The following is a 27,673-nucleotide window of genomic DNA, read 5'->3' on the forward strand; positions in this document are numbered from 1 at the left end:
CTTTTGTGACTGAGACAGATATGGCTACTTCACTGTGGCTAAAGGCTAGCCAAATGGGAAAGGGGATGGAATGAATCAAATTCCCCTTTTGATCACTCAACAGGAGGTCCACAGGAACCAGGTCCCATTCTCTTAACTATCTCCGCTTCCCCAACTGCAGTCAATGATAACACAGGGCCTGCTTGATGCTTGCAGGGGCCTCTCACCAAACACAGGCATTTAAATGGTTGGCTTCCTTGAGATGTCCCTGGGCTAGGTAAAGACACTCTGAGACAGTGTTCCTTCTGCCTTGGCTCCATGCCTGGAGGGAATGCATACCTCTTCCTCCAATGGGACAAGAAGCCACAGCTCTGCATTGACTAAATCCCATGTCTGGTCCCAACTCACATCATAGCTTCTCCATCAACTTCTCCACACCAGGCTTTTGGAGCCAGGTTATCTTAGATCAGCACAACAGAGGCACTCCGGAGAGTTCAGCAGCACAAGGGAACATACAATAACAAAGCCATTCCAATCTGTCTATATAGTTAATATTGAGATAGTCAAGGCATGAAAACAGTTGAAAATTACGTTGCTAAAACACTCTACAGATTATACGTATAGCAGAGCTTTCAAACTTACAAATAACATGAAATACCAAAATAGGCTGTTACTTTTCCTTTCGCCACCTCTCTCGTTCTCTCTCTCTCTCACACACACACACGCACACATACTTTTTAGTGCTAAGACAACTGTATGAAAAACAGGTAATATATTTTTAAATAACATCTCAATATTCAAACAAAACTATACTTCATGTATTTAAAACAAAAACACATAAATTACGCATTGGTTTCTCTGTATTTATTATTGAATAATGCTATAGTTGAATTTTTTGTTTTTAATGGAGTTTATAACTTTGAAATACTTGCTTCAGACTTACTTAAAGTAGACTTAACCGGGTTTTTTTGACCTCCTACTTTTAGATTTGGGGGGTGATGGTTCAGAATCAGATGCGTTCACAGTAATGGATGCTACTTCCACCAATCCTGGTTGAAGGGGTTCCAGTGATACCTGAATAACAACTTTTGTTTCAGGAGGTAATCCTTCTAGCTGCTTAGGCTTCTTAAACATTTGATGACACTGGGTCTTGTGCTCCCTTTTCTCTTTACAAGTTAAAAATTGTAGCCGACATTTGGAACACTGGTGAAAACGCTTTGCCCAGTGCTGTTTATAATGACATATGTATAGTGCTTCAGTTTTAAAAATTTGGAGACAAAAGGGGCAAAGTAAATTCTTAGTGTTACCATGGTATGCTCTGAAATGTGCATCCACATCTGCAAAGAATGATGATCTGTAACTGCAAACCTGGCATACATAGGGCATTTCACCAGGCTTATGATTATCTTTCATGTGCTGTAAGAGAATCTGATCTGCCTCAAAGGACAATTCACAGATTTTACAGACTGTGCAGGGCTCCTGGGAAGTGTGGACACTTTCAATATGACACTGCAGCTGGAAGGGCGTAGGAAACTGGCGGTGGCAGTGCTGGCAGGTGGTGTGGTATTTCCAGCTGTCACCTCTCAGCCTCTCAAGTTCCAAATGGTGCTTCATGTGATTCATAAACTCAACATTTTTTAGAACCTTCAAGCAGCTGTGGCATTTAAAGGCTGTGTGAGTTTTTGGTTCTGGCTGCCCATCTCCTATATGCTGTCCATAGTAGAAGTCACGAAGTAACACAATCAGATTGCCTTCTGTGGGATCAGCAAACTTATTTTGACTTGATACACTTGGAAAGTCAGTTTTTGTCAATACATTTCCCCCTACAGGACTTACAGGCTTGCAATGAACATTGTCCTTTGGAAAAGCTGTTGGACAAGGTTCTCCACTCTGAACATGGCTTAATGAGTTATGAACACTGTCTGGTGTGCTTTGCTGAGTAGTCACTGTATGAAAAGTACCTGAAAGGGACAAAGCTAAAGAATGTTCTCCTATAACTCCATCACTGAGTGTAGGCCTTTTGGGACTTGTGCTATTTGTTTCAGAAGTGGAAAGTCGCTTTGATACACGAGGACTTTTATCCATATCTCCTGCAGAAACTGCTGTTTCTACTGGATGCTGCAATGAACTTGTGAAGGTAATCAAAGGAGAACATAACTCTGAAAAGCTATTAGGCATTATTTGTGGTGAAATATTTTTAGAATCCGCTTTGGACAAAGGCTCAATAATAATAGGACTATCTGTTGATCTTGATTCAGAGACAGAAAGTGGCAAGACAGTCTTTGCTTCTGATGTAGGAGTCACATGACTAACAGGCTGTAATTTCTGAGCATTATCTTTCCTGAAGTGACCATACCTATTTCTCCTTGAACAAGAACCTGGGGTAACTCTGTTCAGTATGTTTGAAATGACTGGTTTTGAATTTGAGGTCATCCCAACAAAGATCACATCATCATCCTCATGTACATGTTCCACTCCAACCAAGATGAGTTCAGCATCTTCATCATTTACTAGTTTGGTTTCTCCCTCGCTTTTCTGTGGTTCTGGCTCTTGTTCTTCTTCACATGACATCCATGGTGGTTCCATATTTTAAATACTTTTTTGTTCTTGGAGGGTGTGACCACAAGTCCCAGTGCTTCCTTTAAATAAACTGCCACCTAGGTATAAATATACTACATATTAGTTAAGTACAGAAAAATGTGCTATTTGGTTATCTCCAAAACTCTATGGTAGTTATAAACACCCTTATCTTACAAATAAAGATACTGAGCATCAAAGAGACTAAATGAAAGATGAATAACCTATGACTACAAGTCTACATGACTCAAGAATAATAGCTTTGTTCCATGTTGATTTTAATCTCTTCTAAGTAAAAAAAAAAGAAAGAAAAAGAAAAAACCGAATACCACCACTGATCATTAGGAGAAATCACATGTAAAGCACGAGTATTTTTACAACTGCACTATTGTACAGTGTTTAGAAACATGGACTTTGGAGTCAAAGAAGATTAAGCTGGAATTCTAAGTTAATCACACACCAGCTGCATCTTTTTGGGCAAATTTATAACTTTTAAATGTGTTTCCGCACCTTAAAGACAAACATGCTTATTTCTTAGACTTAAGGTTAAGCTCTTTTTAAAAAGCGTCAGCTATTTAATGGCATCTTGTTTTGTAGTAAAATTGGAAAAAAAGTTATCTTAAATGCACATTACAACTGATTCACACATACTAATTTCATAAATGTTAATACAGAAAATAGGTAGCAAATTCAAATATAAAGTATCTATACACAGTTAACAAACAGCATAATTCAATGTCAAGCACTTAACACAGGCCTAGAAAATTGAGAATGAACTCTCTTGATAATCTCACCCCCAAAGCCACACTTACACATCCTAAATTTCTTCCTCTAATCCTGACTAAACTTAAATCCAACAATGCTTCATCCTTCATTCCACATTTCTCTTCCCCACATATCAGGCAAAGTCATGACAGTATTTCACTAATACCAATATCAGACAGAGACATCAAACACACACACACACACACACACACACACACACACACACACACACACACACACACAACGGATATTCTGTATGAATACAGATGCAAGAGTCCTCAACAAAATACTTGCAAACAAAACCTAACAACATATAAAAAAGATTATATACCATGATCACGTGGGATTTATGGAGGTATGCAAAGTTGGTTCATTATATGAAAGTCAATCGACATTATGCCATTTTAACACAATAAAGGACAAAAAACACATCTGCCTGCAGAAAAAGCATTTCCCTGAATCTAGCACCTTTTCATAATAGGGGTTAAAGTAAACCACTTAATAACTAAGAACAGAAGAGAACTTTCTCAAAGGGTACCTGTAAACGACCCACAGCTAAATCATACTTAATAATGAAACACTGAAAGCTTTCCCTATAAGATTGGGAACAACATAAGGAAGTCTATTCCACACTTTGGTTCAATATTATACTGGCAGTTCTATAACCAGAGCAATCAGGTAAGAAAAAGGAATTGTTGTTGTTGCTTAAAACAAACAAACAAACAAACAAAAAAACAGCCTTCAGAATGGAAAGGAAAAAGTCAAAGTATATTGGAGATACCATACTTTTATATATAGAAAATCCCAAAGAAACCACAGGTATTAGAATTAATAAAAAGCTTGAAGAATATAAGATAAATATTTTAAAAGTCAATCACATTTCTATACAGTAGCAACAAATGTTCTGAAAATGAAGTCAAGTAAACACTTGACTCTACATTAGCATTAAAAATAATACTTAGGATGTCAGAAAGAGAAAGACAAATATCATATGGTATCACTTACATGTGGACTATAAACTATAACACAAATGAACTTATCTGTGAAACAGAAACAGACTCACAGACATAGTGAGCAGACTATGTGATTACCAAGAGAGGAAGGGTGGGGGAGGCATAGATTGGGAGCTGGTGACTAGCAGATGCAAACTATAATGTTAATATATAGAATAGATAAAAAAAGATCCTACTGTGTAGCACAAGGAACTATATTCATAATTTGTGATAAACAGTAATGGGAAAGGATATGAAAAAAATTGTTCGTGCATGTGTGTGTGTTTACATATGAAGGAAAGGAAAGGTAAAAGGAAGGAAAGGAAAGGAAAACTCTTGGCAAGTATGTACAGAAACTGGACCTTGTGTGTTATGGATAGATTTTAAAATGGTGCAACTGCTACAGAAAACAGTCTAAAGCCTCCTCAAAAAATTAAAAATAGAACTACCACATGATTCATCAATTCCACTTCTGAATATAAATTCAAAAGAAGTTAACATGGGGTCTTGAGATATTTGCATAGCCATGCTCAAAGCATCCCTAATCACAACAACTAAGAGGTGGAAGCATCTAAACATCTATCAAATGTGATACATACATATAATGGAACATTATTAAGCCATATAAAGGAAATTCTGCCCCAAGCTACAACTTCATGATCACTTAAGACATCAAGCCAAAGGAAATAAGCCAGTCATAAAAAAGACAAAAGTGTATGTTTCCACTTATACGAAATATCTAATATAGTCAAGCAATAGAAAGGAACAAAGTGGAATGATGGAGTCCAGGGTCCATGGAAACAGGGAAGAAAAGAGGAGTTGTTGTTTAATGGGACAGGTGATGGGTACAGAGTTTCAATTTTGCAAGATGAAAAGGTGTAGAGATCTATTTCATAGCAATGTGATAAGGAATTCCATGATATTTCAGAGGTTAGGACTCCAAACTTTCCTATTAGGGGCCTGGGTATGATTCTCAACCAGGAAACTGTCATTTAAGCTGCATAGAACAGCTAAAAAAATGACAACAACAACAACAAAACAACACTGTGACTCTGTGTGTGTGTGTGTGTGTGTGTGTGTACTTGTGTGAGTTGCTCAGTCGTGTATGACTCATTGTGTCCCCATGGACTGTAGCCCACCAGGCTCCTTTGTCGATGGGATTCTCCAGGCAAGAATACTGGAGTGGGCTGCCATTTCTTTCTCCAAAAAGGCTGATGAAATTGTGTGAAATACTTAGCACGTAAAAATGGTTAAACTGGTAAAAATTTAAGTTAGATGTTTGGTTTTTTTACAACAATTAAAAAAAAATCTAACAACCAGGAAAATAATTTGAATGGACTTTTCACCAAATATGATATGCAAATGGCCAACAATCACAAAAAATACTGCTTAACATGATTGAAAGTGAAAGAAAGTGAAGTCACTCAGTCATGTCCGACTCTTTGTGACCCCATGGATGGTAGCCTATAACGCTCCTCCATCCATGGGATTTTCCAGGCAAGAATGCTGGAGTGGATTGTCATTTCCTTCTCCAGAGGATCTTCCCAACCCAGGAATCGAACCCAGGTCTCCTGCATTGCAGGCAGACATCTTACCTTCTGAGCCACCAAGGAAGCCCGTAACAAAATGTAAATCAGTCTCAGTGAGATACTACTTCACACCTATTAGGTTGCTGCTGCTGCTAAGTCGCTTCAGTCCTGTCTGACTCTGTGCGACCCCATAGACGGCAGCCCACCAGGCTCCCCTGTCCCTGGGATTCTCCAGGTAAGAACACTTGAGTGGGTTGTCATTTCCTTCTCCGATGCATGAAAGTGAAAAGTGAAAGTGAAGTCGCTCAGCCGTGTCTGACTCTTAGTGACCCCATGGACTGTAGCCCACCAGGCTACTCCATCCATGGGATTTTCCAGGCAAGAGTACTGGAGTGGGATGCCATTGCCTTCTCCTACCATTAGGTTGGCTGTAATCAAAAAGAGGAATAATAACAAGTGCTGCAGAGGATGTGGAGAAAAGGAATCTTCATATATTGTTGATGTAATTGCTGTAAAATAGTACAATCACTTTGGAAAAGTGGTTTGTCAGTACCTCAAAAATTAATATAGAGTAGCCATATGATCCAGAAATTTCACTCTTTTGTATATATCCATAAAAAATGAAAATGTTGAGTCCATGCAAAAACAGTGTTCACAGCAACATTATTCACAATAGCCACAAAGAATACACCATCCAAATATTATCCATTAGTTGATGAATGGATAAATAAATGGTGGTATATGCTCACAATGGACTACAGGTAAGCCACATACCATATTGATATACCATATTCAGCCATAAAAAAAAAAATGTGCTGCTATACAGCCAAGAAATGGATGAATCTTGAAAATACACAAACTAGGGGACTTTCCTGGAGATCCAGTGTTTAAGACTCTGCACAGGTTCCATTCCTGGGCTAGGAACTAAGATCCCACATGCCACATAGCTAGATAAATAAATATTTGAAAAGAAAACATGGCATCTGAATAAAGCCAGACACAAAGGTCACACATTGTATCTGGAAGAACTTTACATAGAAGAGAAGCAGGAAAGACAAGCATTCTATAATCCAAATGAAACATTTTTTTTCCCCAGGGAGGAGGAAATGAACTGCTCTAATAAAGGCTGCCAATAAATTAAATAAAATAACAACCTCAGGCTCTACTACAAAGCCACAATCATCAAGACAATATGGTACTGGCACAGAGACAGAAATATAGATCAATGGAAAAAAAACCAGAAAGCCCAGAGGTAAACCCACACACCTATGGACACCTTATCTTTGACAAAGGAGGCAAGAATATACAATGGAGAAAAGACGATCTCTTTAACAAGTGGTGCTGGAAAACTTGTCAATCACTTGTAAAAGAATGAAAGCAGAACACTTTTTGGAGAAGGCAATGGCACCTGACTCCAGTACTCTTGCCTGGAAAATACCATGGACAGAGGAGCCTTGAAGGCTGCAGTTCATGGGGTCGCTAAGGGTCAGCCATGACTGAGTGATTTCACTTTCACTTTTCACTTTCATGCACTGGAGAAGAAAATGGCAACCAACTCCAGTGTTCTTGCCTGGAGAATCCCAGGGCCTGTGGAGCTTGGTGGGCTGCCGTCTATGGGGTCGCACAGAGTCGGACACGACTGAAGTGACTTAGCAGCAGTAGCAGAACACTTTTTAACACCATACACAAAAATAAACTCAAAATGGATTAAAGATCTAAACATAAGACCAGAAATTATAAAACTCCTAGAGGAGAACATAGGCAAAACACTCTCCGACATACATCACAGCAGGATCCTCTATGACTCACCTCCTAGAGTATTGGAAATAACAGCAAAAATAAACAAATGGGACCTAATTAAACGTAAAAGCTTCTGCACCACAAAGGAACTATTAGGAAGGTAAAAAGACAGGCTTCAGAATGGGAGAAAATAATAGCAAATGTAGCAACTGAAAAACAGCTAATCTCAAAAATATACAAGCAACTCCTGCAGCTCAATTCCAGAAAAATAAACAACCCAATCAAAAATGGGCCAAAGAACTAAATATACATTTCTCCAAAGAAGACATACAGATGGCTAACAAACACATGAAAAAATGCTCAACAATCACTCATTATCAGAGAAATGCAAATCAAAATCCACAATGAGGTACCATGTTATGCCAGTCAGAATGACTGCAATTCAAAAGTCTACAAGCAATACATGCTGGAGAGGGTGTGGAGAAAAGGGAACCCTCCTACACTATTGATGGGAATGCAAATTAATACAGCCACTATGGAGAACAGTGTGGAGATTCCTTAAAAAAAATAAGAAAAAAAAAAAAACCTGGAAATAGAACTGCCATACAACCCAGTGATCCCACTGCTGGGCACACACACTGAGGAAACCAGAATTGAAAGAGACATGTGTACCCCAATGTTCATCGCAGCACTGTTTCTAATAGCCAGGACATGGAAGCAGCCTAGATGACCATCAGCAGATGAATGAATCAGAAAGCCATGGTACGTATAAACAATGGAGTATTACTCAGCCATTTAAAAGAATACATTTGAATCAGTTCTAATGAGGTGAATTAAACTGGAGCCTATTATAAAGACTGAAGTAAGCCAGAAAGAAAAACACCAATACAGTATACTAACACATATATATGGAATTTAGAATGATGTAACAACAACACTGTATGCAAGACAGCAAAAGAGACACAGATGTATAGTGTTTTGGACTGTGTGGGAGAGGGAGGGGAGAATGATTTGGGAGAATGGCATTAAAACATGTATAATATCATATTCGAAATGAATCACCAGTCCAGGTTGAATGCAGGATACAGGAGGCTTGGGGCTGCTGCACTGGGATGACCCAGAGGAATGGTATGGGGTGGGAGGTGGGAGGAGGGTTCAGGATGGGGAATACGTGTACACCCATGACGGGTTCATGTTGATATGGCAAAACCAATACAATATTGTAAATTTAAAATAATAATAATAATAATAAAAATTTTTAAAAATAAAAAAAATAAAAATTGACCACTGAGTTAAACATTTGGAATTCACTGGTGACCTTGACAAGAGTGGATTTAAAGGAAAATGAGAGAAATGGAGATAAAAAATTCTACAAACAACTCTGCAGAAGTCCATAATAAGAAAACATAAAATAAAAAAAAGCAGAAGCAGGATGTGTCACAAAAGACAAATTTTTAATGAGAGGTGACATTATAGTCAGTCTGTTTGCTGATGGGAACCATCCAGAGAAACAGAAAAATTAATCCAGGACAAAGAAGAGACTTGCTAGAATATCACTGAATAAACAAGAATTGAGTAGAAAATGGCAACCCACACCAGTACTCTTGCCTGGAAAATCCCATGGACGGAGGAGCCTGGTAGGCCACAGTCCTGGGGTTTTCGAAGAGTCAGACAGGGCTAAGAGACTTCACTTTCACTTTTCACTCTCAGGAATTGGAGAAGGAAATGCCAACCCACTCCAGTGTTCTTGCCTGGAGAATCCCAGGGCTGGGGGACCCTGGTGGGCTGCTGTCTATGGGATTGCACAGAGTCAGACATGACTGAAGTGACTTAGCAGCAGAAGCAGCAGCACACAAGAAGTGAACACAAGCCAAATAATTTGCTCACAGTAACAAGACTGAGATCATATGCAGAAAGGCTGTCATGGTGGATTAATGGGTATGGTCACCAGCCTTCAAGATGACCCTGTGAATCACATGTCCTGATATTCCCACCCCTATGTAGTTCTCTCTCAAACTATCACAGGGTTGACCTGTGAGACTAAGCAAATACAGAAGTGAAGATGTGTAACGTCTGAAAAAAGACTGCACTTTATCATGGATGCAAGTTCTTTCCTGAATCACTCATTCTGGGAAAAGACAGCAGCCTCCACACGAGCAGCCCCTTGGAGAGGCCCACAGAAGGAGGAACTGAGGCCTCATGAGTACAGCCAAGTAAGAGAACTTACATTCAATAAGCCAAGTTTTCAGAGGTTGCCAAACCAGATAAAAGCTTGACTACCACCTCAGGAGGGACCCTGAGGCTAAACTACCCAACTGGATTCTAGACCAATAGATATCAAGTGTAAGTTTTTTCAAACTATTCAATTTTGAGATAATATGTACAACACAAACAGTTCGAGGTATAATATCATTCACATCATACTTACACACAGAAGAGTTCTCCTATAAATATGGTAAAACTTAAAAAACACAAAACAAACCAAAACACCTAAAAACAGGAGTTGCCTGGCAGTCCAGTGGTTTGATTAGGACTCAGCCCTCTCACTGCCAGGATCCTGTGTTCGATCCCTGGTTGGGGAACTAATATCCTATGAAGCCACATGTTGTGATCAAAACCAAACATGCTGTCAAGTTCAAAGCTGTACCAGCAATAGATAACTATGCAACAGAGCTGTAGGCACAAGTTGCTGGGCATAAAGCTACCTATCATCTTGTTTACTGGCATGAAATGAACTCAGATGCTCCCCCACCCCCATCCAGTGGAGTTCAATTACTTAATGAAATAAAGCTCTTACAGGTGCAAAAATGAGCAAGTAATCCCATGTAAACATGTTAAATCACAACACATTTTCTCTGAATGAACCACTTTATTCATTTGGCCACGCTGCTTGGCTTGTGGGGTCCCAGTTCCCTGACCAGAAGTTAAATCCAGACCACTGCAGTGAAAGCCAAGAATCCTAATCTCCAGGCCACAAGGGAATTCCCATACCTTCATTACTTTGCTTTTGTAGCTAAAACCTTAGGATATGTGCATTGCCCCATTTTAGCCTCACCAAGTGGTAGGAGTCAGCTCTACACAGCTTAAAACCCATGGTGCTCTTACTTTTTTTTTCTTTCAAGAATGCAGGAGAAAGCAAGCCAGTAGCCTCCCTGCCTGCTTTTAATGTTTCAACTCAGAGAGCTTCAGAGTGACCTGAAACCATGATTGCCCTGAAGTCACCACCCGCAATCAGGGTCAGCTAATCCCCAGGAGAACTCTCTCTCCACAGCAACATGTCAGCCCATGAATGAAAGGAGAAAAACGGAAGGCAAGAAAGACACAACTTTGTTCCTTATTGTAAAAATGTCTGTCACCTTACCTCAGGGGCACATTGAAAACCTGAGTGCCCTTCCCAGGCAGGAGAAGGTCACATCCTGGGGTCGGGCAGAGGGAAAGGTCAGGGTGAGTCACCTCTTCCTGAAACATTCTATCCCCCAGGCCCTACCTGGTCCTACCCTACAGATGCTGACCAGGTGTCTCACACTCAACCAGAGCAAGTGATTGAACTCCTCTTCCCTGAGCTTCTTCCTCCCACCTCCCTTCTCTCAGTAACAAACAAACAAACAAACAAATACCTCATCTGCCACCTTTCCGAACCAAAGGCCTGAATCTCGGGGCCCCCAGGGACAGGGGCAGCCCTGGAGTCCGAGGAGAGGCAGAGCAAACAGGAAAACGACCAAAGCGCCGCGGCAGTGGAGAGGCCACTAGATTGATTTTTTTTTTTTTTTTTTGCTGTGCCCGCCTGACTGTGTCTGGTTGCAGAACCGGGTTGGGCCCGAGTCATAAACCCGCGTGAAGATTTGTATATGTGTGTGTGTTTAAATATATTAAGTTCCACAGGAGACCTGGGAGGGGCGGGGGGCTGGGGGCATGACAGGCCCTTTCCGCGAGCTGGCTTGTCCCACCCCTAGGACAGGAAGGCTGCTGGAGAGCTGCTCCCACCCAGACTAGAGAGGGGAGAGGGCGAAAGGGGCCTGGGGCCTGTAGGCCCGGCCTCAAGCTCCCTTGGCCCTCAGAGGCCGTCCCGCCGAGCAAGGCCCCGCCAGATTGGGGATCTGAGAAACCCTTCCCTGGGCACTCTGGCACCGCTTTGGCCGCACCAGGCCCCAGTCCTTACCGGTCCCCGTGGGCGGCGATGCCAGAACTGCCGGCAGCTCACCTGCACCTAAACAGTCCCTGGGTTAAGTCTGAGGAGGCAGGCCCGAGGGAACAATGCCTCCTCAGGCCTGGGACGCCGCTTCAACTGCCGGCGTGTCCGCTGCCAAGGACGATTGGTTGCCAGGTGTTGACGCCTGCAATCGGATTGGCCGCTAGGCCGAGTTCCGCGCATGCGCGCGCGGTGGCCCCCTCTGGAGGCAACTGCTGGGGGCGTAGTCAGGCTGAACCTGAATCTGAAGTGTCTTGGGTCTGTCAAGATTGCGCAGCTCACCAAAGGGGAAAAAAGAAAATAGATTGCACAGTCGCCAGGGCACAGGGCTGAGAACGACCTCCGAGTCTACCAGGGGACTTCAATGATGGTGTCTAGCACTCACAGCCCTCAGGGGTGACCTGCCCCTTGCTTAAGAAACTTGACCTTGACCGTACACCTGGATCTTGAAGCCCCTTCTCTTGGAATTCCATTTTGCTCAATGCAGGGCAGCCTGCCCCCGATTTTGCACAGCTAGAGTGAGCTGAGCCGAGAAGACAACGGCAACCCACTCCAGTACTCTTGCCTGGAAAATCCCATGGACGGAGGAGCCTGGTAGGCTGCAGCGCATGCGGTCGCTAAGAGTCGGGCACGACTGAGCGATTTCACTTTCACTTTTCACTTTCATGCATTGGAGAAGGGAAGGGCAACCCACTCCAGTATTCCTGCCTGGAGAATGCCAGGGACAGAGGAGCCTAGTGGGCTGCTGTCTATGGGGTCGCACAGAGTCAGACGGGACTGAAGCGACTTAGCAGCAGCCTAGTGAGCTGAGAATGAGCTTTACTTCTTTTTCTTTTTCTTTTTTTTTTAATTTTAGAGCCTACACTTTTTAATGGCTGAGGAAAACCGAAAGCATATTATTTTCTGACGTGAAAATTGTGTGAAGTTCAATTTTTGGTGTCCTTAAAGTTGAAACAGGGACTTGCCAGTTCCTTTGGTTATTGTCTATGACTGAAAACTTGATCAATCGTCAAAGATCATATTCGCAAAGCCTAAAATAGTTCTTTTTGGGCCCTTTACAGAGTCTTTTTAAAATGCTCTGTTCTGCTGGAAGTCTCCTAGTAGTCATATGGGGGAATAAAGTCTTGGTTTTGTTACAATATTTTCTTCTCTATTATATTCATTTTTCATTCTTTATTAATTGCATTCCTTCTTATCGCTATAAGTTTGTTCTGTTGCGCATCTTTACAACTTTTTGAGATAGTTATTTGTAACTCTCATTTCTCTTATATGTAATGCTATAAGTTTACTTTAATTTGTTGTTGTTGTTGTTCAGTCTGTCAATCATGTAGGACTCTTTGCAACCCCATGCACTGCACGCAGCACACCAGGCTTCGCTGTCCTTCACTATCTCCTGGAGTTTGCTCAGACTCATGTCCATTTAGTTGGTGATACTATCCAACCATCTCATCCTTTGCTGCCCACTTCTTCCTGCCCTCAGTCTTTCCCAGCATCAAGGTCTTTTCCAATGAGTTGGCTTTTCACATCAGGTGGCCAAACTATTGGATCTTCAGCTTCAGCATCAGTCCTTCCAGTGAATATTCAGAGTTGATTTCCTTTACGATTGACTGCTGAATCTTGCTGTCCAAGGGACTCTCAAGAGTCTTCGCCAACACCACAGATCAAGAGCATCAATTCTTTGGCACTCAGCCTTCTTTATGATCCAACTGTCACATCCATACATGACTGCTGGAAAAACCATAGCTGTGACCAGATGGACTTTGTCAGCAAAGTAATGTCTCTGTGTTTTAATATGCTGTCCAGGTTTGTCATAGCTTTTCTTCCAAGGAGCAAATATCTTTTAATTCCGTGGCTGCAGTCACCACCCACAATCATTTTGGACCCCAGGAAAATAAAGTCTGTCACTGTTTCCATCGTTTCTCCATACAACTTTAACTGTGTCTCACAATTTTTGCTGCATAGTTTGTTCATTATCATTCACTTCAAGTATATCCTAATATTCTCTTCTTAAGACAAAGATTATATATTGTATGGGCTTCCCTGGTACCTCAACTGGGAAAGAACTTTCCAGCCAATGCAGGAGACACAAGAGGCCTGGGTTCGATCCTGGGTCAGGAAGATTCCCCTGGAGAAAATAATGGCAATCTGCTCCAGTAGTCTTGCCTGAAAATTCCATGGAGATATATATTATGGATTAATGTAGTTAGTGATATTTCCCAAATGAATGGCATTTTAAAAGATGTTTCTTTGTCAATTTCTCATGATTGCATATGGTCAGATCACACAATATAAATATTATTGATCCTTTGTATTTGAAGATTTCAATTCAGTTAAGTGTACCATACTTTAGATTTCCATTCCAGTGAAGTCAAAATGAAGAGGGTGTGATGTAGACAAAATACTTGCAATGTCTAAAATATATATCTGTGAAATGACCTCCATTAAGCCTCACAATTATTCCAGCATCTTTCAGTAGGGTACCTTTAACTAAGTTCCAGGTTTTATGCAAATTTTACCAGCTTTTCCAAAAATGTTCTTTTCCAGTTTCATATTCCCATACAGGATACTGAACTGCATGAGGATATATAGCCAAAAGCTACAGATACCTCCCTTAGTTTACTCTGGTCTATAGCAGTTTCCTAAACTTTCCTTGCTTTACATGACTTTTGACAATTCTCAGGAGTCCTTCAGGGACAGGCATTTTGCACAATGACTCTCAATATGGGTTTGATATGTTTCTCCTGGTTGCACTGGGGTTTATATATTTTTAGAACTATACCTCCAAGGCAAAATATCTTTCTTATCACTTCCCATCAAGGATTCATACTATCAATATGACTTACCACTAGTTCCTCTGCTATAAAGTTATCTCCTTCCCTCTGACATATTCTGTTCTTTAGAAACAAGTTGCTAAACCCAGCCTACACTTGGGGAGGGGCATGGACTCTCATCTTGAGGAAAATATCTAAGAGAAACACAAGTTACTGAGTATACAAATTAATTGAAACTCATTTATAAGGAAGATCTTGTTCTTCTAGCCATATCTTTTCATTTTAAATTAATTTAATTAAATTAAAGTAAAGACTTAAGAGGTTTCCCAGGTGGTGCTAGTGGTAAAGAACTTGCCTCCCAATGCAGGAGATGTAAAAGACACCCAGGTTCAGGAAGATCCCCTGGAAAGGGAAATGGCGACCCCTGCCCATATTATTGCCTGGGTAATCCCATGGAGAGAGGAGCCTGGCAGGCTACACTGATGAGGTCACAAAGAGTCAGACAGGACTGAAGCTGCTGAACACACACAAAGATTTAATACCTCAGTCACACTAGCTACATTTTAACATCTCCAAAGTGGCATATTAGACAAGGACATAGAAAACATATTCATTGAGAATTCCCTAGTGATCTGGTTGTTAGGGCTTTGTGCTTCCACTGCAGGGAGCAGAGATTCCATCCCTGGTTGAAGATCTAAATCCCTTAATCCTCACAGCAAAGCCAAAAAAAAAAAAAATCCTACCAGGTGAACACTCCATCTGAAAATTCAGATAAAGGATATAAACAGGTAACCTCAGAGAAGAGAAACATACGCATTTATATATGTGAAAAGCTTGTTGTCCTTATTAGGGCATACATGTAACAATTATTTAAAAGTTTTCTATTGCTGCAGAAACTTCTGGGAATAGCACTGACTTAGATCATTGTTTTGCCAACCTTTCTTCTTTTCAAATGTAATGCACATTAACACATGAAACTGCTTTATCTCCATCTCAAAAATTTTCTGTTTTCAATATCATTCAGCTTAAGTATTTTATTTTTCCCATAACAATTTCTCTCAGGACCAGTAAGTTATTCAGGTTCAGAAGCAGGAGTAGGAGGAGCCTAAACCACAATATTAAAGAAGCTTGTGAGTTACAGATGGAGAAGGTAATGGCACCCCACTCCAGTACTCTTGCCTGGAAAACCCCATGCTCAGAGGAGCCTAGTAGGCTGCAGTCCATGGGATCCCTAAGAATCTGACATGACTGAGCAACTTCACTTTCACTTTTCTCTTTCATGCATTGGAGAAGGAAATGGCAACCCACTCCAGTGTTCCCAGGGATGGGGGAACCTGGTGGGCTGTGCGACCTATGGGGTTGCACAGAGTCAAACACGACTGAAGTGACTTAGAAGCAGTAGTGAATTACAGAGGTGCCACTTTTGCACTTTGGGTTCCTGGCAATCCTTAATCTATCCTCAGCCTGGGTGAAGTTATATTGCTTCATTTTCAAACTTTGGGAGTTATTTCCTCCGTATTTATCTTTCTAGGTTTTTGTTTGGCCATGCCATGGAACCTGTGGGATCTTAGTTCCATAACCAGGGTGTTGAACCCTGGCCATTGGCAGTGAAAGCATCAAGTCCTAACCACTGAACCACCAGGGAATTCTCATATCTTTTTCTTTCTTTCTTTCAAATATTTATTCATTTACTTGGCTGTGCTTGGTTTTAGTTCCAGCACAAGGACTCTTCAGTCTTCACTGTAGCATGTGGGAGGCAGGATTTTTAACTGTCACATGCAGTATTTCTAGCAGCAGTATGTGGGATCTAATGCCCTGACCAGGGAATGAATTTGGACTCCCTAATTGGGGAGCACTGAGTCTTACTACTGGACTACAGAGATGTCCTTCCCATGGTCAAACCCAGGTCTCCCACATTACAAGTGAATTCCTTACTGTCTGAGCCACTGTAGCTTTGACTATAACAACTTTGGTCAGCAGAGTGATGCCTTTGCTTTTTTTTGATGCTATCTATGTTTGTCATAGCTTTTCTTCCAAGGAGCTAGCTACTTTTAATTTTGTGGTTACATTCACCATCCACAGTGATTTTGGAGTTCAAGAAAATAAGATCTGCTGTTATTTTCACTTTTTCTCCATTTGTTTGCCATGAAGTGATGGGACCAGATGTCACAATGTTCATTTTTTGAATATTGAGTTTTAAGCCTGCCTTTTCACTCTCCTCTTTCCCTGTCATCAAGAGGATCTTCATTTTCTGTTATTAGTGTGGCAGCATCTGCATGTCTGAGGTTGTCGCTATTTCTCCCAGAAATCTTGATTCCAGATTGTGCTTCATCCAGCCCAGCATTTTTAATGATGTACTCTGCATATAAGTTAAATAAGTAGGGCAACAGTACACAATCTTGACATACTCCTTTCCCTATTCAGAACCAGTCTCTTGTTCCATGTCCAGTTCTAACTGTTGCTTCTTGACCTGCATACAGATTTCTCAAAAGGCATGTCAGATGGTCTGGTATTCCCATCTCTTTAAGAATTTTCCAGAGTTTGTTGTGGTCCACACAGTCAAAGGTCTCATCACTTCATGGCAAATAGACGAGGAAACAAAGAATCAGTGACAGACTTTATTTTCTTGAGCTCCAAAATCACTGCAGATGGTGACTGCAGCCACGAATTTAAAAGATGCTTGCTCCTTGGAATAAAAGCTGTGACAAACCTAGATGGCATATTAAAAAGCAGAGACATTACTTTGCCAACAAAGGTCAGTGGAGTCAAGGCTATGGTTCTTCCACTAGTCATGTATGGATGTGAGAGTTGGACCATAAAGAAGCCTGAGCACCAAAGACTGGACACTTTTGAACTGTGATGTTGGACAAGACTCTTGAGAGTCCCTTGGAGTGCAAGGAGATCCAACCAGTCAATCCTAAGGGAAATCAACCCTGAATATTCAGTGGAAGAACTGATGCTGAATGTCCAATACTTTGGCCTCCTGATGGGAAGAGTCAACTCATTGGGAAAAAACAAACAAACAAACAAACAAACCTGATACTGGGAACTATTGAAGGCAGGAGCAGAAGGTGTGACAGAGGACACGATGGTTGGATGGCATCAGCAACCCAACGGAACGAGTTTGAGCAAGCTTCGGGAAATGGTGATGGACAGGGAAGCCTGGCATACTGAAGTTCATAGGGTCACAGGGAGTCAGACACGACTGAGAAACTGAACAACAAAAGCCAGGCAGGGTCTCTATGTACAGCTGGCTGAACCTCAATAGGGCTTTTTTGAATTTCTGGAGGTGGGTAGAACTTAATTTTTAGCCAGATCCCTTGCTGCAACACGTCTGGAATATTTTGTGTTTGTAGTCAATCTTCTTTGTAGTTTTTCTGGGTGACACTTGGGAGTCAGTGTTCCTCACAATGATGGATGCTGTCTCTCTCAGTCCCAGCTGAACTGAAGTTTGGATCATGACCTCTGTTTCAGGAGGCAACCCTCACAATTGCTCTGGCTTTTTGAAAGACTGATGATTCTTTGTTTGGTGCTCTGTCTTTTCCTTCATTTTCAAACACTGTAGCCAGCACTTGGAATATGGAAAGACCCTCTTATTTCAGTGCCTCCAAGTGTGATTTATGAAGGATGTCACCAGTTTGAAAATTTCGAAGCAAAACAGACAAAGCAAATTGTTCATGTTTCCATGCCATATTCTAAAACGTACCTCTACATTGGCCAAGGCTGACAGTCTGTAACTGCAAACACGGCACACAAAGGGCATTTTGCCAGGTTTGTGACTGTCCTTCATGTGCTATAAGAGAACCTGATCTGTTTTGAAGGACAATTCACAGATATAACAGACCGTGGAGGGCTCCCGGGAAGCATGGACACTTTCAATGTGACACTGCAACTGGAACAGGGTGGGAAACTGGTGGTGGCAGTGCTGGCAGGTAGTGTGGATTTCCCAGCTGTCACCCTTCTGCCTCTCCAGGTCCAGATGGTTCCTCACATGGGTCATAAACTTGACATTTTTTAGAACTCTCAAGCAACTGAGGCATTTAAAGACTGTGTGAGTCTTCTGTTCTGACTGCCCATCTCTTGTATGCTGTCCACAGTAAAAGTCATCAAGTAACATGATCAGATTTCCTTTCATGGGATCAACAGTCTTGCTCTGACTTGCAAGAGTCAAAAAGTCCGTTTTCTCCAGCCCCTCCAACTACATGTTCTGTCTGGATCCATAAGACTGAAGCATGCCTGGTCATTTGCATGAGTCTGTGAAAATGATGCCCCGCGGTGAACATGGCTCGGTGAGGTCAGGAGACCTTCCAAGGTCATAATCGTGTCCTTTGTAGGAGAGATACCTACAGGGGCCATGGTGGAGGCAGGTCCCCCTGGGATTCCATTGCTGAGTTTGGGTCTTTTGGGATTCCCACTGTTACATTTTACATCTGAAGTGGGACATTACTTTGAATTAAGAGGACTTTAATCCTTGCCTGCTATTGAGAGACTAGCTCCAGATAGACAATGAGGCCGCAGAGAGAGCAATTCTGAATTGTGAAGCACAGCTTCCAGAGAGCTCGTTTTATAATCAGGTTTAGATGAAGGCTCGAAAATAACAGGACTGTTTTTTCTTCCCCATTCAGACTGAGAAGCTAATGATACAGCCACTGGTTCTGATGCTGGGGTCCTGAGATTTGCAGGTTGCAATGTGCAGGAGGGATCTGGACTCACGTGGCCCTTCTTTCTTCTTGAAGATGCATCCCTGGTCACTCTGTTCAAAATGTTAGAAATGACTGGCTTTGAACTTGAAATCACTCTGACAAAGAGAGTTTCAGCATCCTCATTGACATGCTGCACTCCAACAAAGATGACCTCAGCATCATCATTATCCTCATCTCTGGGTTTGGACCCTGCGGTCTTTGTCTCGGGTTGTGGTCATGCTTGTGCTTCCTCACATAGGAAGAGATGGGCCATTTTACAATCACTTTTGGCTTCAAGTGGCCCCTTCCAGTGTTTTTTCCACCTAAAGGCAACCACAGAACAAGGTCATCCCCTCTGATCTCAGGTGTCACTTTCTGTGGTTTCAGTTAACCCTCAGTTGTTCACTGAAAATATTAAATGGAAAACTCCAGAAATACATAACTCATAAGTTTTAAATTGCATGTCATTCTGAGGAGTAGGATTGGAATCTCACACCATCCTGCTTCCTCCTGCCCAGAAATGTGAATCGAACTTAGTCCTGCACATCTCACCCATTTGTCACTCGGTTACCACAATGACTGTTGAGATGTCACAGAGCTTGTGACCAAGTCACCCTTATTTTACTCAATAATGGCCCCAAACCGTAAGTGGAGTGATGTTGGTTATTTAGACATGCCAGAGAGAATCCTTTAAGTGCTACCTTTAAGTGAAAAGATCAAAGTTCTCAATTTGATATAAAAAGAAAAAAAAGTATGCTGAGGTTGCTAATATCTGTGGTGAATGTGAAGCAGAGAAAAGAAATCTGGGTTAGTTTTGCTGTCAAACTGCAAACTGCAAAAGGTATGGCCACAGAGCATAGTGCATAGTTAGGGTGAAAAAAAATCACGAAATTAGTTCAGTAATATATTTTACATAGAGACTACATTCACAAAACTGTTATAAAAATATGTTGTTATAATTGTTCTATGTTATTATTACACCTTCCCTGGTGGCTCAGATGGTAAAGTGTCTGCTACTATTCAGGAGACCTGGGTTCCATCCCTGGAGAAGGAAATGGCAACCCAATCCAGAATTCTTGCCTGGTAAATCCCATCACAGAGGAGCATAGTAAGCTGCAGTCCATCAGGTTGCAAAGAGTTGGACACGACTGAGCAACTTCACTTTCACTTTCCTGTTATTATTAGGAAGTTGCCAATCTCTTACTGTTCTTTTATAAAATAAACTGCATCACAGGTATGTTTGTATAGAAAAACCATTGTGTATATAGGGTTTGATACTATGTGTGGTTACAGATGTCCACTGGGGGTCTTGGAACTTATTCTCTGCAGATAAGTGGTGATGATTATATTTCTTCCAAAAGACAAAATTAGTACCTGATTTAATCATCAGCTGAAACATTGAGATAACTATTAACACCCTTAGACATAAGGAAACATCTCAAACTCAGTTAAGTGACATGATCATTTTAAACTTCCTTCTCCAGACCCTACTTTTGCCTTGTCTCCCCATAGTGGCCCCAGTGCTCCTGTTAAACTCTACAGGAGAGCTGGTAGGCACCACTTTGCTTATAGATCTCCAATCTCACTCAGAAATGCTGACCAACATAAAATGTCCAAAAGAGCCCCCAGCTGTCCCTTGGGGGTGCCCCTCACTCCCTCCATTCTCTGAGTCCAGAAGGCACCAGACTCTATACATGGATCAAAAATATATATAAAAAAAAAATTCCAGAAAGTTCTCATAGCAAAACTTGAACCTGCCTCATGCTGGCAACTATATATACACATACATACACACACACACATACATACAAAATACATACATATGCATATATACACATACATGTATATGCATATACATATATGTGTATATATATAGCATGTACATTGTACTTGAAACTATTTACACAGCATTGGCATTGTATTAGGTATTACAAGGAATGTGGAGATGATTTAAAGTATGTGGGAGCATCCCCTTAAGTTACGTGCAAAGACTATACCATTTTATATAAGGAACTTGAGCATCCATGGATTTTGGTATCTGTGGGTGCAGGGTTCCCAGACCCAATCTCCCAAGGGTACCAAGGAGAGAGGACAGGGCCTTCTCAGGACTTCTGCTACTCCCCCTGCCTTGGACACTGTCTCAAGTACTGTCACCCAACTCCTGACCTGCTTCAGTCCACAGTTTCTCTGCCAGGCTTCCCTGACCCTGATGTCAGAAATCACAGCCTCCCCCAACTCACATGCCATATTCAACTCCAGAGCTATTGGGTTGCTGTATTGTTGTTTCTAGAACAAGTTCTGGTGTCTGTCAGTGCTACATGTCTGCTGCATAAATAAACAGTAGCTGTTATGAATACAATCTTTTATCTGTACCACAGGCTTGACCCACTAATTCCTGGCTCCCCAGGTTCTTACACTTGATCTTAGCAAAGAAGCTGACAAGCAATTTCTCCAAGCATTTAATGAATTCCAAATCTTAATGAATTAAAAGTATCATGCAAGGGAGAAAGTCAGCCAGTATGTAGTTGGATGCTGACAGGGGCAGTAGTGGTCATTGAAATAAAAGGTTTGTAACACAATTTCTCTCCATATAATACATTTGTTGATAGCTTCCATGCTGTTAACACGTTTCATTGACATTAAGGGACATTCTACAGTTTACATTTGACCATTTCTGATACCAGATCACATTTCATCAGCAGCATATTATAGTTTGTTTGGTTGTGTATAAATGATAGCCCTAGCGGTAAAGGTCTCTCCTGACAATGCAAAAGATGTAAGAGATGCAGGTTCCATCTCTGGGTCAGGACGACCCCCTGGAGGAGGGCATGGCAACCCACTGCAGTATTCCTGCCTGAAGAATCCTATGGACAGAGGAGCCGGGTGGGCTACAGTCCATAGCGTTGCTGCTGCTGCTGCTGCTACTAAGTGGCTTCAGTCGTGTCCGACTCTGTGTGACCCCAGAGACAGCAGCCCACCAGGCTCCACTGTCCCTGGGATTCTCCAGGCAAGAACACGAGTGGGTTGCCATTTCCTTCTCCAATGCATGAAAGTGAAAAGTCAAAGTGAAGTCGCTCAGTCGTGCCCGACTCCCAGCGACCCCATGGACTGCAGCCCACCAGGGTCCTCCGTCCATGAGATTTTCCAGGCAAGAGTACTGGAGTGGGGTGCCATTGCCTTCTCCAAGTCCATAGTGTTGCAAGGAGTCAAACATTACTGAAGCAACTGAACACACACACATACATATGTATATATGTGTATATTTTATAGTGGTATGAAAAATAATTCTGTGGGACTTCCCTGGTGATCCAGTATTTAAGACTCCTCACTTCCAGGCCAGGGTCATGGCTTCAATCCCTGTCAGAGACCTATGATCCCACATGCCACTGGGTGTGGCAGAAAAAAAAAAAAAAAAAAAAGAAAAGGAATAATGCTGCATTTTACAGCTGATGTCATCTTAGATTTAATGGAAATTTCTGTTTTTCATAAGCAGAATCCAGCCTACTAAATTCATGTCACAAGTCACTAATGGGATGCTAGCTGCATTATATAGGCAAATGGTTTAAACAGGAATTTACAAATTGGCTTGCTTCCTGTTTGCTTTTTCTCCCAACGAGCAAGCTAAGAATGATTTTTAGGTTTTAGTTTTTTTTTTTTTTTTTTAACTTTTAAAAATATATTTAATATTTTTACATTTTTTTAATTTGGGGGCAAACAAAGGAATATTTTGCGATATGTGAAAATTATAGGATATCTAAATTTCAGTGTCACAAATAAAGTTTTATTGGAACACAGCCATGATCATTTGCTGCTGCTGCTGCTGCTAAGTCACTTCAGTCGTGTCCGACTCTGTGTGGCCCCATAGACAGCAGCCCACCAGGTTCCCCTGTCCCTGGGATTCTCCCGGCAAGAACACTGGAGTGGGTACCCGAGGCTATTTCACTCTGCTAATGGCAGAGACTGCATTGGCGCTTAATGCCCGTTTACTCTCTAGGCCTTTACAGAGCAATTTTGCACACTCATGGCTGTAGAGAACAAAATGAAGCATTCCAACCCCCATGGCTCACCAGCTCCTGAAGTCCAGTTGACTCAGTGCAGCTAAACACTTCTTATTCTGAGTCCCACTGGAGGATGAAGCTGGAGTATCTCTGTCTCCACGCCCCAGAAAGATTTCTCTGGAAATATCAGCACTGCTTCCTGTGTCCAGTGTCCATGAAACTCCTACCTGGCTCTCCAAAAGCCTTTTCTCAGTGAGGCTGGATCAGGAGATTCCAAGCCTTTGAAAGCCCATTCTAATCCAATCCATAGTATCCAAATGGTGCTCCAATCAGGTTTCTGAGCCAGTTTTTCCCCATGGGATCTTTCAACTAGAAACCTTTCTACCAAATTGTTAATGAGAGGAAAGAATGTGGGTGCGGCTGCAGGGCCCCACCCAGGGGCTGTTTTCCAGGTCTCAGGGTGGTGAGAGTCCCCACTTCCCTCTCTGGCATCCAGAGGCCCACCATCTTATCTCCAGTTTATCTGCATCTTTAGTTATTTGGGATTCAATAGCTTAAGGGCAGGGGAAGGTGGTCCACATAGCTATTCCAACAGAGCTCGGGCTGGTATCAGGAATGGAAAAATCAGGGGTTCACCTCCAATACCAGAAAATTCTCCAGCTGCAAACAGCAAACCCCTGTCCTCTTCTGGGAGCAAGGGTGGTGGGTTGGGGGCGTGTGGGCATGGTGAGGAGAGCAGAAAGCAAGCTTACTCCCAAATGATCTGCACTTGAAGACTCAGCACCTGCTGGATTTCAGGGGTCCTCACTGTGGATCTTCATGCTGAACCCCAGGAGCTTTTTCTAGGCAGGGGCTCATGCTTTCTTAAACCAGGTCAGGGGTGTCAGGTCACACCCTGGTCCCCATCCTTCTGCCTTCCTCACTCACTCCCCGTCTTCTCTCTCCTTCCCCTTTGCACCACCAAGATTATATCTCAAGCTTTCCTTCCCACTGCCTTTACAACCCTGTGCACACAGATACATAGAGGGAGGGAGGGTTTCAGAGTAGAAATATGTGTATTTCCATTCCTTATAAGGTAACAGAGTCACTGAATTAGAACAAAAATGAACTTCACTGATGAACGTGATCTCAAGTGTTGTAACCAGATATAACATCAAAAACACTGTTCTTATCAAATCAACATGTGTTCACCTTAAATTTACACAATATGTGTCCATTACATCTCAATGAAGCAGGGGAAAAAAATACAGAACCGACCATTAGAAAGAGCTCGTTTTAGACTCTTTTAAGACGGTTGATGGTGAGTGCTGTGCCTAGTTGCTCAGTTGTGTCTGACTTCTTGCGACCCCATAGACTGTAGCCAGCCAGGCTCCTCTATCCATGGACTTCTCCAGGCAAAAATGCTGGATTGCCTTGCCATGGCCTTCTGCAATGTTGGTGAGTATCAAAACCCAAGGCTAGGGACTTCCCTCGTGGTCCATGGGTTGAGAATCTGCCTTCCAATGTAGGGAATGTGCGTTTAATACATGGTGGTTAAGATCCCATATACCAGAGGGCAGTAGAAAGGACAAAGGATCCTGCATGCCATGACTAAGACTCGAGGCAGCCAAATAAATGAATAAAAATATATATATTTTTGAACTCTATGCTCTTTACATTCTTCTGGATGTATTTGTAAGCATGATATTAACAGTTTTATTTATTTATGGATACACCATGAGACTTCCTGCAGGATCTTAGTTTCCTGACCGGGGACTGAACCCAGATCACCAGAGTGATAGCATTGAGCAGTAAACGCTGGCTTGCCAGGGAATTCCTAGTTTGATTACTTAAAGGGTTTATTTTTATTGTATGCCCAAAGGTACATCCTTTGCTGTGTTTACACTTACAATAAAAACATTTTGGATGTCAATTTTAAAATGTTTGCAAAAACTTAGGGGAAAGGAAGGAAAATGTTGACTACATATTTATGCTTCTAGGCTTCCCTAATGGCTCAGACTGTAAAAAGTCTGCCTGCAGTAGAGGAGACCGGAGTTTGATCCCTGGTTCAGGAAGATCTCCTGGAGAAGGGAATGGCTATCCACTTCAGTATGCTTGCCTCGAGAATTCCATGGATAGAGGAGCCTGGGGAACTACTATCCATGGGTTTGCAAAGAGTCAAACACAACTGGATGACTAACACTTTCATTTTCATATGCTTCTAAAGATTGTTCAAATCTCAGAATCACCTGGGACATTATTAAACATAGAGATTCCAGGGCTGCATATCATACCTAAGAAACTAAAATTGCCTGAGGAGGGGGCCTGGGCATCTGAAAGTTCAATGTTTGCCTCACTTGATTCTGATGTGACGTGAGTCCCACGGTGTAAAATCATCCAATACTTTGGGAAAGATTGATCTCTGGTGGTTCAGCAGTTAAGAATCCACCTGTTAATGCAGAAGACCTGGTTTCAATGAAAGGGTTGGAAAGATCTCCTGGAGGAAGAAATGGCAACCCAGTCCAGTATTCTTGCCTGGGAAATACCATGGACAGAGGGGCCTGGCAGGCTACAGTCTATGGGGTCACAAAAGACTCAGACACAACTTAGCAACTAAACCACAACAGTGAAAGTGAAAGTTCCTCAGTCGTGTCTGACCCTTCCTGACCCCATGGACTATATACAGTCCATGGAATCGTCCAGGCTAGAATACTGGACTGGGTAGCCTTTCCTGTCTCCAGGGGATTTTCCCAACCCAGGGATCAAACTCAGGTCTCCCACATTGCAGGCAGATTCTTTACCAGCTGAGGCACAAGGGGAACCCAAACAACAGTAAAAACATGCTTAAAATATCCAAGAATCTACTCCTTCAGGAGACCCTGAGGGTTGAGGGTCAGGAATTAATTTTTTCTTCATGTGACACACTGAGCACCTGCCTTGGGAGAAGCGTGTTATTGGTAATTCAATAAACCAATCAGATGTTGTACCTTGAGCTGGGAGCTTCATCCTCCCCACCACTCTTCAGAGATTCTAGGACCTCCACACTCTGTCCTGGGGCTTCTGGATGTCCTTCGTACTAAAGGAAGTTAGGGTATAAGCAAAGCTCAGAGATCTGGATCCAAACTTCTCAGTTTGGGCCACACTTGCAAATCTCCTGGGCTGTGCTTTGTAACCCTCAGTGAATCTAAGGATTTCCCTACGTGTCTTGTGTAAAAACATATTCTCGTCCAACAGTTGTGAGTGGGGCCTGAGAGTCTTGCGTTTCTCACAAACTCCAGGTGTTGCCCAGGCTGCTTAAGGTGTCCATATTAAACAGTGAGTACTAGAGAGTTTTGAAAAGTACTGATTGATTTTGAAAAGTTCTGGTTGATTTTGCCGATCTTACTCCATACCCACAGAATAAGTATCTCCAGGAATGGGACCAGGGAGTCAACGTTACTAAGCGTCTCAGATATTTGTAAGGAGCAGGTAGGGTGCAACGTGAAGCTACACCACAATGTGTAGCCAGGCACATCACCCTACCATCAACCCTGTTTTGGGCTTCATTGTGTCCTACAAAATCCATATGTTGAGGGGACTTTCCCAATGATCCAGTGGCTAAAGCTCTCCACTCCCAGTGCAGGGGGCTGGACTTCAGTCCCTGGTCAGGGAACTAGATCCCACGTGCTGCCAGGAAGTCCAAAGACCCCACATGCCACAACTAACAATTGGTGCCATCAAATAAATTAATTCATTTAAAAAATTATCTGTAGAAGTCCTATCCCCCTACACTTTGGAATGTGACTATATTTGTAGATGATATTCTTAACAAGGTAGTTAAACTCAACGAAGGCACTAGGGTAAGCCCTAGTCCAATCTGATGGTTCTCTACATAAAAAGAGAGAGCAGAATTCCCTGCAAGGCCAGTGGTTAGGGCTCAGAATTTTCACGGCCAAGGGCCCCATTTCAATCCCTGGACTGGAAACTAAGACCCAGAAGTGAAGCAGCATGGCCAGAAAAAAAAAAAAAAAAAAGGAAATTAGGACACACAAGACATCAAGGATGCATGGACATAAAGGGACAGGAGGACACAAGAATGCAGCTGTTTGTGCATCAGGGAAAGAGATCTCCCGAGAAACCACACTGTCAACACCTTGATCCTGGACTTCTAGCCTCCAGAACTGGGAGAAAACAATTTCCTGTTGTTTAGGTCTCTTGTATATCTTGTGGCCACCTTAGTACATTAATGCGTTCTTTAGATCAGGAGTCCCTGGAGAGGGCTCACCTCAAGGACAGGTGGGGAGTATGCAGGTGATGACTCAGCTCCCAGGTGACTTCTAAACATCAACAAATGCCCACCCACCCAGATTTTCCAGGACACAGCCTGCTCCTGTGGACCCCTTCTTGCAGACCACTGCTGCTTAAAGTCCCCACCCAACTCTCGTTCTGGCCCCAACTTTCTTTACTTCTCTCCTAGACTGTGAGGGACAGAG

General features: G+C 42.2%; 1 protein-coding gene across 1 annotated transcript; it reads right to left on the bottom strand.

Moving 5' to 3' along the window:
- Positions 1-828: 828 nt before the first annotated feature.
- On the bottom strand, positions 829-11,869 carry ZNF280BY (zinc finger protein 280B-like). Its single transcript, NM_001078120.2, is given in 2 exon segments — positions 829-2,636; positions 11,742-11,869. A coding segment is annotated over 1 exon segment (1,632 nt). The 5' UTR covers positions 2,566-2,636; positions 11,742-11,869; the 3' UTR covers positions 829-933.
- Positions 11,870-27,673: the final 15,804 nt, after the last annotated feature.

Source organism: Bos taurus, chromosome Y (genome assembly GCF_002263795.3).
Source record: "Bos taurus isolate L1 Dominette 01449 registration number 42190680 breed Hereford chromosome Y, ARS-UCD2.0, whole genome shotgun sequence".
NCBI classification, from domain to species: domain Eukaryota; kingdom Metazoa; phylum Chordata; class Mammalia; order Artiodactyla; family Bovidae; genus Bos; species Bos taurus.